This window comes from Columba livia, chromosome 4 (assembly GCF_036013475.1).
Source record: "Columba livia isolate bColLiv1 breed racing homer chromosome 4, bColLiv1.pat.W.v2, whole genome shotgun sequence".
NCBI classification, from domain to species: Eukaryota; Metazoa; Chordata; class Aves; order Columbiformes; family Columbidae; genus Columba; species Columba livia.
Window position 1 is genome coordinate 40,395,385 of NC_088605.1, and position 13,927 is coordinate 40,409,311.

Here is a 13,927-nt window from a genome sequence, read left to right on the forward strand (position 1 = left end):
GTCCTGAGAGAGGCACAGCCCCCCGAGATGATCGCTTTATTCCGCACTAAACCTTATCACAGAGCCGCCCGCCAGGGCCAGAGCGATCTGCCAGGGCCCGGGCGGGCAGGGCCGCTCCCGCGGGCCCAAGGGTTGTGCCAGGACACCCACCTGTTGGCCTCCCCTGCCCCACGCAGGCCCACGGCCGCCCCACGGCCCCGCGCCCCTGCCTCAGCCATTCCCAGCGACCCGCTGCGCTCTTCGCACCGGGAGCAGAGGGCGCACCGCCGGGGGCCAGGCCCGGGTGACCCGCCGGGAGAGGCTCCCTCGCCCTACGTACGCCCGCTCCGCCTGAGGAGCGTACCCTTGGCCGGGCCGCCGCAGGCTCTGGGCACCCCGGCTCCTCCTCCCGCGGAGCCTGGCAGCCGCAGACCCGCACCCCGGGACGCACTTACCACCCCAGGCACCCGCCCTCCTTACTCCCCTGCCACCCCCAGACTTCCAGCGGCAGCCCCAGGTGCCCGGCCGGGCCTCAACCCTCAGGAACCGGGCAGATCCCCCGCCAACGGCCGCCCCGAAGCACCTGGCGAGGGTGGGGGGGGAATGTGCGGGAAGGTGCGGCCGCCACGGCCCAGCCCCGCCCCCTCCCGTGAGGGGAGGTGGCCCGGGCTGGGGGCCGCCCTCCTCCGCGGCCCCCTCGGCGGGGCGGTGCCGGGCGGGGCGGTGCCGCCCCTCGCGTCAGCCCTGCGCGGCGGGTCGGGGAGGGGACGGGAGCCTCCGTGCTGCCGCGGCGGGAGAGGCACCGGTGGAGCCGGCGGCGGCTTCTCACGGGAACAAAGCGGGGGCGGCGCAGTCCCTCCGGCCCGCTGCGGCGCCGCACGGTGAGACTCAGGAGAGGGACGAGGAGGGGGGCGGTGCTCGGCCTCCCCGGGGACCCTCCCGCGCCGCCTGAGGGGCGGCTCAGCGCGGCGGAGGGGCCGCAGGCCCGACCCCCTTCCCCTCAGCGCCGCGGGGCGGGGTGACAGCCCTCCGCCCTGGGCCTGCCCCCTCCTCCCCGCCGCGGGATGCACCTCACGGGGGTGTCGGCCCCGCTCGCCCCTGTGCCCGGCGGGCTCGCGGAGGGGTGCGGACAGCCTGCCGCGGGGTCTGCCTGTCTGCGAATCGCTTCTAAGAGAGGGAGTGGGGAAGCAGAAACACTTACGGGAGCTGCTATGGACGCGGAGCCCCAGCGCAGGTGGGTGCAGGGGCCGGCGCCGCGACACGCGTCCGGCGCCCGGGGAGCCGAGCGAGCCGCTTCCGCAGGCCGGCGGCGGGGGCTGGGCGGAGGCGATCAACTTCTCCCGGAGCCTGGCTCCGGCAGCCCCCGGGGGGTCGGTGAGGCTGCGCGGCTGACCATGGCCGTGCCGCCGCGGGAAGCGCTGTGGCAGCGGCCGGGCCCGGGCTGGGGCTGCCTGGCTGCGCCGAGTCCGCGGGCGCGTAGCGGTGGCGACTGCCGAGCTCAACAAGCCGTTCTCTTCCCTGCGGAGCAGCCTGGCTTGACTTCCCACAGAATGTTGTATTACAGGAGGCTTTTTGGTGGCGGTATTTGTTTTCCCTCCCTTTTCCCAGCCCCTCGCTGCACACGGGCTGGCCGGGGGCTCGTCCCTGTGCTGTGGCCGCACACGCAGCGCTCGCGTTGTCCTGGCGATGGGGCAGCGGCGCTTCCTGCTGTAAATCACTTCGCGATAGTTTTTGAAGCGCTTCCTTAAAGGCGGCACTGGAATGAACCCTCTCGGTAGTGTCTGTGGTAAGCTTAAAGCCCTGTGAGCTAAAGGCTGTTTTCCACGTTGATGTGTGTAGTGCGCTGTTTTCACGGAAATGGTATAAATGTAGTCTGCTCTTCTTTGCTTACTTTTGGCATAAATGTAATTCCCCTTGCTATGCCCCATTGGTGTATGCTCTGTTTTGGACCAGGTTGTAGTTACCTTTACTGTCTTGTTACCTTTACTGCCTTGTTTAAATAAAAGTTCAGCAATACCAGTCTATTAAGCAAGAACTATGAAAAGTAAGATTTGTTATAAAGGTCTACTTGGGATTGCTCTTCATTCTGGAGTAATTTAAGAAAATAGATTTACTCAAGATTAAAATTTATGAGGACTTGAATTTTAAAATCTTAGCTGTTAGCATTTGTTCTAATGTTTTACTTAAATAGATTATGTAGATTGCTATTATTATTGCTATTTTTATGTCTCTTGCTTATTGAAAATATCTACTGCATTAGTCTAGAGACTTTTTATTTTGCTTTTTGTGTGAACATCTTTATATAAGATAATCTTGTTAATTCTTTTTCCCTTTGATTAATGCTTTTTTCCCCTCAAAAAATTTCAGAGCACGGGCAGAAGAGGAATGGATGTAACATGATATCCTTGGAGTGCTCAAAACACACAAATTCTTCAAAGATTTGTTTTTTGCTTAAGTAATACAGAGAAAATGGATGAATCAGCTTTGCTGGATCTGTTGGAGTGTCCTGTGTGCTTAGAACGCCTTGATGCTTCTGCAAAAGTCTTGCCTTGCCAACACACGTTTTGTAAACGCTGTCTCCTGGGCATTGTGAGCTCTCGAAATGAGCTTCGATGCCCAGAGTGCAGGACTTTAGTGGACTGCAGCGTTGACGAACTTCCCAGTAATATTTTGCTTGTTAGACTACTGGATGGCATCAAACAGAGGCCACGCAAACCCATTGCTGGTGGTGGGACTGGTAGTACAAATGCTTTAAGAGTCCCCATCAACACTGTAGCTAATAGTGGATCGAAGGACCTGCAGAGCTCTCAAGCTGGACAGCAGCAAAGGGTGCAAGCACGGAGCCCTCCTGTTAGGGTAAGTACCTTGTGATGATGATGTTTTGTTGCAATCATACGTTTCCCTGCCCTGTTTCAGAATAGTTGGTGGCCTCTGCTTCAGGTTAAGGGTAGTCCAATAGTAAATATGGCAACACAAGGTAGAATTAGTTTATTTCTAGCAGCTTCAGCAGCATCAAAACCAGTCTAGCCTTCTCCAGAAGAACCTTAAGATGTTTACCCTGAAACCTTGCATTTGCAAGATCTCTTCAATTGAAACCAAAACAAAGTACCCATATGACTTGTTTAGGTATTTTTGTGTCAACTGTTGTAAATAACTGTATTTTCAGAGATGACTTCCCCAAAAAGACTTCTGGTGCAGCAATGTACTGCATATGTGAATGACTGCACTTCAGAGTTTCTCCAAGCCTTATTAGAAAAAATAAAACTGAATACGGACTATTCTGTCTCTTCTATAATATCCTGTTGTGCAACATTTGCATTTCCAGATGTTGTAGAGAGTGGAAAGTGATAACATATGGAATGTTGCTTCAATTTACCAGTTATGCTGTACCGTGTGCCATTAAAATTGTGACCATGTGCATTCCTCATGCAGTTAACTGATACTCAGTGTATATTAGTGATAGACTTCAACATTTGACAATAAGTCTGAATATATCTTTGTTCCTGGGGTTTCATAGCCATTCTTGTTTTCTTTCCTTTGGGAGACAGGGAAAGATGATCTTCTCATCTTTTGTCCACTTTGTCCAGAACCTTTTGTACTAGGAAGGCAGTATTTTTAGGAACATGAGCTGACTCTGAGGGATTAGAAGAGAGAGACAACATGAACATTCATTTTCCTCTATGAGAAGTCTTCTTATTAAAAAAAAAAAAGTCCAGAAAGCAAAATACTAATTTAATGGACAGTGTTGGAGTGAATGCCCTATGTGTTTTGCTAACTATAACATCAAGATGGTTGCAAATACGGTTTCTTTCTGGGAATTGGAGAGGAAAATCTGTTTCTAGATGAGTGGCAGAGTCAGATTTCCTAAACTAATTTTGCTGAAGGGGAACTAGTAAATGAAAGTTGCTGTTATGTTAAATGAAGTGAATGTGGATGACGGCTGTCAAGTCATAAACATTCTGCTTATACCCTGAAGTAATACTAAGCTCATAAATGCCCTTTCAGAGGATGCCATAATTTTCAGGAAAGGTTAATACAGCATATACTGCAGCGTGACTTCCTGAACTGTATCAATGACTGTGGAGTTGCCAGCCCTGTTATTGCACAGTGCTACGTACGTTGCATTTTCTATATGTATGTGGTGACACATGGCAATAAACAAACAAATGGTTCCTTGAGTCTTAAAACTAATGAAGCTGGGTGGGTGGTGGGGATTAAAAAATGCTGTGCCTTATATCTCCCCCACTGCAATAATCCTGTTTCTTCCTGTAACCTCTATAATCTTTTACTGCTGTAACAGTGGCAATTTCTCCCTGCAAGTTCTTAACCTCTTTCAATTCCCTGCTATTTTGATGTATAAAGCCCTCTGCTCTACCTGATGGAAAACTCTGATTGCTGACTGCCTAGCTCTTCTGTTCTGAGCAGCCAGTTTGCCTGGGAGAACAAATAATAGTTACGGTCATGCTGCAGCTTTCTCTTTGTTACGGATGCTTATTTAATGCTTTTCTCTTTTTCTTTTTTTTTTTTTTTTTTTTTTTTTTTTTTGTTTTTTATTTTTTTTATTTTTATTTTGTTTAAGTGAAGACCTTCAGCTAGGTTGACAGCTTGGAAGAGCTGTAAGAACAGCAGCCTGCTGTCAAATCTGCTTGGGACTGGTCATCAGGAGCAAGTTATTGAGGGCTGTTGAGGGACTGTGACCATATGAGTTCTTGTTTCCTTCCAAAGAGCCTATGAAAATTTTAGAGAACTTACTTTGAAATTTATGCTCATACTATTCATCTTGTCATTTTCACAAAGTATGTCAAACAGGTATTATCTTAAGTTCCCTATGGCAGTTTTATAAAGGTATGCTTATTGCAGGAGTCTCTAACATAGCTGTGTGCATAAGTCAATAGATGTTGGAGGGCTGTTCTAATTTCTTTGCTGGAGGATAGATTTAAGGTGATAAACATTTAACTTTTGCCTTGAATTTTTATGTGCCTAAGACACATCAGTTTTGCTAGTTTATTCATGGTCGAAGTTTCTGAAGTTAGGGTTGTCTTCTCAGCAGAACTTAGAGCAGGGTTGTCTAGATAGTCTGAAATCTTATCACTGTTGAAAATATTTTTTATTAATGTTTTCAGCTGTTCACTGGACCGAGCGTAGGCAGGAAAAGATAAGCAAAGGGTTCAAATTATTTCCCTTTCCAAAATAAAAGCTTGAATAGCTCAAAACTTGGCTATGCCTAATGGAGTTGATGCTTATGCTGAGTAAGTATTGATGGTGTAATTTGAGTATATTATATTGTATATCAGTGGAAAATCTTATTGAAAAATGTTACAGTGCAGACAATGGAAAAGTCCTAAATATTTTCCCTTTTTTCTTGTTTTTATTCTGGAAAGCTGATAGAAACCCCTGGTAATATCACTTGTGGTGAAGTCGTCTTGAAATGGGAGGGTAAAAGAACATTAAAGGCTATTAGAAGATGCTCATTTAGGTGCTAAAGAGGGCTTTCTGACTGCTTCAATAAATTCTTGCTCTGTGCATTCCTAAAACTCTGTTTTTCTGTCAAGAACTACTGCCATCTGAGATGTTTGCAATTAATTCTTTTAAACTGAGGAGGAAAGAAAATCCCACAAACAGAAGATTGTTCCGTGAGTTTTCTGCTAATGCTCAACTGTGTTGCATTGTAGCATAAACCCACATGACCATGTTCATGCTTGTGTAACACAGGAAAGCAACAGTGAAGGTTTAAATTCTCCCATCCATAGTACTGCAGCAGCAGTGGTCATTTGTGACCCAGTAGGCTTGCCTGGACACTGCCCAAGTGCAGCTGGGTTCTCCTGCCCCGGCTGTGATGTTTGAGCTGAGCACACAACATGGGGCAGCAGGGATGATGGGCCACCTTCTGGTCTGGGAGAACTTGAGCAGGTCAGTCTTCCCTGTCTGTTGGAGTCAATGCATGATGTTAGCAATTGGTTTTATTTTATGCTAACCAACCTGGAGAAATCAGCTCACACAGAGTTTGACTGTCTAGCAGGATTCAAAAACCTGGTAGGAGCTGAACAAGTGCTGCTCTTATAGCAATGGCACTCGCTGCCCTATTGAGATCCTAGCAGAACCTAGTTATCAAAGGAAACTTCTTAATGATCAGAAGACATCAATGGGATGGAAGATGTGCGTTCATAGAGCGATAACTTTATTAAAGGATTGAAAATAAATATGGAGGTTGCCAAGCATAACAGCAGGTGTAGATTAGAACAGATGTTTAAATAATCTCTGAACAAGGGTTAGCACAATAAAGCAGTACATAGAAATGTCATATCAATAAACATCTGCCGGTCAGGTACTATTAAAAGAGTCTTGCATTGTGATAAGGTGAGTCTTTCTAGATCGCATATGCATGCTTTTGTTTCCTCTCATATTTTCTGAAATAGCAGATTCTACTTCTACATTTACAATTGCTTGTACAAATTTAATTACTTCTCTGTAACACTTTTGTATCCTGTGTTAAGCTAGATAAAATTTAATGGAGATTATAAATATAAAAGGAAAATAGACTGTCTCTCATGGTGTTAATGTGTTTCCTCTCTGAGATAAGTAATTAAGTAAAGAGAGGGAGGATAAGCAAAAGGAGGAATTGTTTCAGTATCCAAAGGCATTGGGCTGGGATTGAGAGTTTCCGGGCTCGATTCCTGGCTCTGCCACAGACATCCTTTATAACCTTGCACAGAGGCATTCAAAGCTCTTTGTGCCTCTGTTTCCCATCTGCAGATATGACTGATAGTACTTCCTTTGTTTGATCCTCTATTTAAACTGTATACTCTTAAGGGCAGAGATTGACTTCTTTATTTTGGATGGATCTGTAGGGTATTTTACAATGGTTCCACAGTCTCAGTTGAGGTCAGTAGATACTGCTGCTCACTCTTTAAATTGTCGACTTCCACATTACTGGTGAGCTGTTCATAATCCATTTCCTGTACCAGAGATGTGCTTAGTGTTACATAATTAAAAGGAGTTCATTTTGTGTTTGGATGTTCAGGAGGAAATCACACAAATACCTCAGTGAGGAAAAGCCAGACACTTAAAAAATCTGTGGAAGCTGGTGTTCCATTCTACAGCTAGAAAAGTCTGCATCCAACTGGCACACTAGAGTGTAGATTTGGACTTGGGTGGGTTTTGAAAAGAATAAAAAGAGAGTATCTAACATGAATATTTAATTCCATACTTTGCACCTCGATAGCAATCTTTAACCTGCCAGCTAACATTAATCTGCTTGATAAATTAGTTGTGAAACTAGTATAATCCCTTTATTTAGAAAATAAATAGGTTTTGAAGTAAGTTGATTTATAAACTAAAGCCCAAATCCACAGTATTTGTGATACTTAAATATTTTCTTCAATTTCTGTTTCCGATAACTTTTTTCTGGTGTATTAGTGGAAGATACTATTGTATGATTACTTTGTTTTCAGGTAGAAGGGGCTGGGGGAGGGCTGTTTTTATTTCCTTTCATCTTCCAGTGTAGTATTCCTTCATTTCTGTAGATTTGTTTAAAACAGCCTGCCTGAAATAAAATGGTGGGTTTTTTTCTCCACTGTAATTTGGCTGATGAGTTACAGGTTATTGCTCGAAAAGCTTTGATCATTCAGAAAATTTAAACTTCTGCACAAAAAGGAAGTCTAAAGCCGTCACTTTTTAACAGGCTTGTGAAGGGGAGCAGGTTTTTTTTTTTTGAGAATAAAAATATTTTAATTTTTCTCTTATTGCCACAGAAATAAAGTACCAGTAAAATTACCTTACATAGGTGGTTAGCAAAGTCAGTCAGCAGTGCTGTTGTGGTGTTTCTGTAGCATAGTGCCTGGCTTTCTGCAATGGGTACCTCTTGCTCAGCAGCTTCACAGCTGTCCTGTGCGGCAGGAGGAGCTGGAGGGGCTGGTTGGGCTGGGGTCTGCTGGAAATCCTTCTCCCCTGTCCTTTAGCTGAGCGAAATGGTTTCCACACGGTACTTCCTTTTCTTACCCGTGTTTACTGTATTGATAGGAACTGTGGAAAATGGCAAGCCTGAAACTGCAGCTGTGATAATAAAACTGGAAACTTGTTATGTTCAGTTGTTTGTCTTCCTTTTGGTGGACTTGCCCTTGTAGTGCATTTGGCCTTCTCCTTATGATATGCTTAACACCTTCCTTGGTCTTTTCTTTGACTCTGTTGTTGTCCTGTATTCAAACATTCTCTCGCCTCTGATCTTAGTGTACTACTTCCAAGAAAAAGAAAACGTATATCTTTCTTCCCACTTGTGTCTAATTTGTCATTGACTGTGTCAAACATAGGGAAAGTAAAATACACAATAAGAAAGAAAATGGTCTGTTGAAGTATCTGGACTACAGATACTCTTGTGATATTTACGACTAAATCTGCTAAATGAATGAGGAGCATAAAGTGTAGGTTAATATTACCATATTGCTTAGCTTCCTTTGGTTCAAAAGTTTATTTTAATTTTTTTTCTTCTTTAAATCATTGCCTATATGCACATTGTACTGTGGGTAAGAATGCATCTCTGTAATTAAAGCTGAAAAGTCATCTGGTCAGCCCTGTTCACCTTGTACACCTTGTTACTGGTTGCAGGAAGGAAAAGTGTACATCTGTTATGTCTCAGTTCCTGTCAGATGCCTCTTTGTTAACAGACAAAAAAGCATCACCTCAGAAAATCGGCAGTAAATTCTTGTGCCAGTTGTATTAGATCAGTTTCTTTGCTTTTTGTCATATGACCAAATCAGGATCTTTTTGGAGATCAGGGTTTTTTGGACCGAGAATGGCTGCTTTGAGGTGAGCTGGATAATTTTAGGAAGCAAGTGGCCTTGAGGTGGGACAATCGCGCATCCCAGGGAAGTAGTACTCCTTTCTGCTCTTCTTTTCTTTCTTCATCGTCCAAACCCATGAAGATTGCTTCAGCCTTTCTGATCTGTCTGAACAAGCAAACGGATACCTTGACTCTGCCATGGTGATGTCCTGTGTGTTACTTATATATTTCCACCTTCCTATAGATCTAAGAGGGACGGGGGAAAAAAGCTGCTTCAAAGGCAGCTTCTGAGAGATGATGTGTGCTCTGTTAGGAGTGCCATGTTACAGTTTTGTGCAACTAGTAGACTTCAGTTATTCTTCAGTGTCTGCAGTCCAACCAAGCCTGAAGCATTAGGACAAGGAAGCAATAGCTCCACTACCCTAGAAGTCATTTGTTCTGCTCCGGTTTCCAGCTGTATCGAATTCTGGCCCAGCAGTGCAGACAGTTGAAGTTATCATCTTGGCAGACATCTCCTAGACACAGCACTGTCTGTGCGACCAGAATCATGCGTGTAGAGGGCGAGATGGCAGCACCATCCTCTGTCTGACTGTCAGACCGAACAGTGGGGCTAGTTCTAGTTAGAGCCTTGCTGGCACTGAGAGTGCCTGAATAACTGCTTTCATTTATTCTCGTCCCATAGATGTTGCCAGGGCTGCCACGCAGTTTGGACATGAAGCCCCTAGCTGGTCTTGGTCAGCACAGGGGCAAACAGTTAAGCCTGTTTTCTCTTCTGCATGCTCTTAAATGCCAGGAAATTGTCAGGACTGGGAAGATGCTCTGGAGATAAGGCCAATCACTCCAAAGAGAGGATTTGGAATTCTTTGATATATGATGCTTATATGCATATCATTAAAATGTCATTCAGTGTTTCCTGGAAACATGCATATTTGGATTCTACAGTCAAGGGGAAGATGAAACACAGAAGTCAAAGTCAACTCTTCATGTTTCATATACAGAGACTGTTGCCAAATTGTCTCAGAATCTGAGCCTGCTAGGTACATGAAAATCAACTGTGGCACATATGAGCAATCCACCATGGAAATAATTTATCCTTGTACCCTTAGAAGCTTAGGACTGTGACACTCATTTGACACTCATTGTGGCACTCAAGCATGTGATTTGTTATCCAGAGTTCAGTTGTTATAGCATAAGAGTATGAAGACTTCAGAAATGTAAGTAAGTTAATTTCTTGTCTTGGCCTTCATTCCTATCTTATTTGGCCCTTGATTAATTCCTCACCGCGAACAACTATAGTATATGCACTTAAACTCTCAAGTATAAAAAAACAGAACCTGCAAGAAAGTGTCTAGTGTCCTAAAAATGAGAACAAGATTCTCTTGTCCACATGTGGTTGCTCTTTCTCTCTTGCACAGTGACTTTGTTTAAAACAGTACTGATAGGCTCAGCCTTCCACATATAATTTTTAAATTTTAGTGTAAATTGGTGTTGGCTTTTTAATTGAACTAAAAATTCTGGTCTGATATTTAACTGTTTTTTCCATCTTCCAAGTTGCCATGATTCTTCGGAGTGGAATACAGATTGTCTGGTTTTATTTTCTGTAAATATACAAAGTATAATTTTACAGTTCCTAGCTGGGAAGTGTGCTATTAATCATAAATGCATTTTGATCAAAGGTAAGTATTTCAATGGTGCTTAAAAATTAATACAGATCTCATTTTCCTTCTCTCTGAAGTGAAGGGGTGCTCCTAGTATTGCACAGAAGATAAACCAGGCATCAGAGAGTGTCCTGTTGGACTTCTTAACACCTGAAGTGCTCATTCCTCAGTCTTTAGTGTTCCTTTGTTAATAACACTGAGTTTGTTTCGTGGCATTAGTGTTGCATTAGGGTGAGGCAACTCTGCTCTTCTTTTTATGAAGGAAAGATGTGCATATTACCTTCCTCTTCTCAGCACCTACACTTTCAAAACATACATGTACATTAAAAGCTTTTTAAAGAACTGAAGCTCTGTTATATCTTGTGTGAATCACAGTTTTATAAGATGAGCTTTTGAAAAGCTCAGGTTAAGGGAAAAACTATTCACTCCTACCAGACTTCCAAGCTGCTGAACAGAAGGAATGTAGTCTTACTTACACAGAGGAGCGAGAAGATCAATACTGAACAATTTGAAATAAATCTTTTTGATTATTCTTTATTAGCATGCTATTTTAGATCTTTAGGCTATAGTCTGCATTTTGTTTCTATTTAAAAATTGGGGAAGAACGAGGCACTTGTGACTGATTAAAAAGTGTTAAGATGAAAAGTATTCAGAGAGAATCAGATGACGATCTGAGTTGGCATATATAGGCCATAGCTGTTCTAGAAGCTTATGTTAAACAAATCCAGTAAAGGTGAGTTCAGTGCACGGTGGTAATGTGCCTCTGAGTAAAGATGAGGCTTTTATTGTGAAGCTGAGAGCTTGCTAAAAGAAAATCAACATGTCATGGACCTCTACAGGTTCATGGAGGTCAGTGCCGTACTATCTCACACGGTCTTCTTTTCCATGAGCTAGATAAAGATCCAAGAGGAGACTCTTAAATCTTATCCACACTAGCAGAGGTAAGCCATTTTCAAAACCTGTTTAATTTAACACAGTTTAAAATCCACAGCCTTATTAAGTTAACAAGCCTTCAGCCTTGCTGCCAGGTTCTGTAATCTTCTTAGATCTTTGGTCTAAGCAGGGCAGGGATAGTCAATAAGTAGATGAATAGATAATCTTTCAGAAGACATATAGCTCTTCCAGAAATACTTGTTGATATCTACACTGAGTTTTTGAAAAGTTGGGAAGTGCTGATCTGAACTTTCATTGTGTACAAGACACACTACCACAGTACCTACAACTAGAGAAAAAAGTTGAAAGGACTATCACTTTGTTGTGTTGATGGGGGAATGAAGGATTTTTTTTTTTTTTTTTTAATGCATTAATTTCTGGTTTACAGCCCGATAAAATTAAGTTTGAATTTTAATAAAAATAATGGTTTGTTTCCTTGCCATTATGCATATGAAGATTAAAAGCTTATTTGTGGTTGTTTCACGAGCCGTCTTTGAGAATCTTTCAGGCAATCAGTAGTCTGTGGACCAGAATTAAAAGACATTGGTGCAGATAATGTGGTATTGGCCACCTCTACAGGCTGCATACTAGTTCTGTTCAGTTTTGGCTCTTCCAGTTTTTTTGAACTTAAGCTGTGTCAGTGTCCTGAGCAAAGCTGCTGAGGTGGCAGAGCTGAAGGAAGGGAAAAACAGTTTATGGTGGAAGAAGACTAACAGCAGGATGCTTGCCAAATGGGTTCAACACAAGCACAGGAGCAGAGGAGGTGGATGTGGGGTGCAAGCCAGGTCTGGGAGATGCCAAGGGCCACCTTTGGGTGGAGAGGGAGGCAGAAGAGCTGAGCACAGAGCAAGTAGGTGACTGCTTTCGTGCCTCGTATCTCATTGAAAGAATGGGAGAAGGCCTCTGGGAGGAGATGACTGAACAGCAGAGAAACTTTAGTAACGATGCGTGATAAAGACATGAAAGGTCAAGTAATAAGGGAACAGATAATAGTGAATTATGTTGAAAGAAAACTGTGGTAGGAGATTTGGGACACAGCAATGATGGATTGGATAGAAAATGATAGAGGGGGTAAGTGGATTGAGTGAATGAGTTTCTGCTCACTGGAATTGAACTAGAGACCTGGTGAGGTGGAGGTCCTGAAAGAACAACTTGAAAAGGTAGCTTAATGTTTGAGGAAGGCTGTGGACAGCATCAAAATAAAAATGTTGAGGAGCTGGCTAGACAAGAGGTGAGAACAACAAAATTTAACTGTGTTGACTTGTATGCCGTCTATATTCCTCCAGTATGTGTGTATTTTAATTTCAAAATCACAGAATCACAGTATGTTTGGGATTGGAAGGGACCTCAAAAGATCATCTAGTCCAATCCCCCTGCCAGAGCAGGAACGCCTAGGTGAGGCTACACAGGAAGGTGTCCAGAGTAAAAGACTCCACAACCCCCCTGGGCAGCCTGTTCCAGTGTCTGTCACCCTCACTGTGAATACAGTGTATTTTATTTTTCATTTTTTATTTTGAAATAGTGTGTGATGTATTATGTGACACATAGAATATTTCAGTTCCAAAATGGTTGAAGAACTTCCTGTTCAGGACTGTGGGGATTATTTCTGGCATATTTCTCAAGCACTTTGAGATTCTTCACTGGATTCTAAAAGTATGAATTTTACTGCCAATAATCTATTCTCACAGTTTTTATAGAACCAATAAAGCTACAAATTTAAGTCTTCCATTCAATAAAATAAAAAATATTATAGGAAAAGGCAGGCTAGTCTCCTTGGAATTGCTTGGAAATCAGAAAAGATTCTCAAACAAGAAGTGGAAAAAAGAAAAAGAACATTTGTGATTATTCTGATTTGGTGGCATTTTCTTTCACCTTGCTTCTGTGTTTCCTCAGTCTTTTGTGTAGTCCTTCAGTTACTAATAGCTGAAAATAAGGATGTAAACATCCTACCAGCATTACAGAGAGAACATGGCTGCAGTCTTACATACCAGTCTTCAGTCGTGACAGAGAAGAAGAATAAATTTTGTGAGGCAGGTTCTCCAAGCAAAATAATAGATTATTTTCAGTATGTTTCCAGTCCCTTGGAGCAGCTCACCTTTCTGTAATATGCTTAAAAGGAGAACTATCTTTCTAGAATTACTTTTTAAAAATACTTTATTTTTGTTCAGTGAGGGAGATTTTTGTTTATTTTTACTTTTACTAATAAGAGAAATGGTTTTTTCAGTGGAGAAATAGAATAGCTAGTGGGCTGTTTGTGGAAGCAGATTCCCAAAGCAGTTTATGATTTCAAGAAATGTTTCTCTTCTCATATTGAAACCTCTGAGCCCAGGAAGAAACAGGAGACAATGAAAGCTGATTTCCAGCTTCAGCTGCTGTTGTGGGTAAATGCTCTTCACTCAAGAAATCATGCTTTTGCATATACTCAAGTCAGAATTATGTTGCTTGCAACAGGGAGCTGATGTAGTTTATACTAATGTGTTTGTTATTTTACCAGCTCCTTACCTTTAAAAGGAACAGCATAAAAAGTTGAAATGGATTTGAAATGGCACAGGACCATAGAATTCTCTTGGTTGGAAAAAAT

The 13,927-nt window shown here is 43.2% G+C and overlaps 1 protein-coding gene across 2 annotated transcripts in view; it reads left to right on the forward strand.

The window, feature by feature from the left end:
- Positions 1 to 719: 719 nt before the first annotated feature.
- The window catches only part of SH3RF1 (SH3 domain containing ring finger 1), an 87,418-nt gene continuing 74,210 nt past the window's right edge, over positions 720 to 13,927 (forward strand). The window contains exons 1-2 of one of the 2 annotated variants that reach the window (XM_065061356.1): positions 720 to 860; positions 2,347 to 2,835. In XM_065061356.1, coding sequence (XP_064917428.1) covers positions 2,449 to 2,835 — 387 coding nt within the window. In that variant the 5' untranslated portion in view covers positions 720 to 860; positions 2,347 to 2,448. Of the gene's footprint in view, positions 861 to 1,016; positions 1,214 to 2,346; positions 2,836 to 13,927 lie in introns of those variants that run through there. The other variant, XM_065061357.1, reaches the window with a different exon arrangement.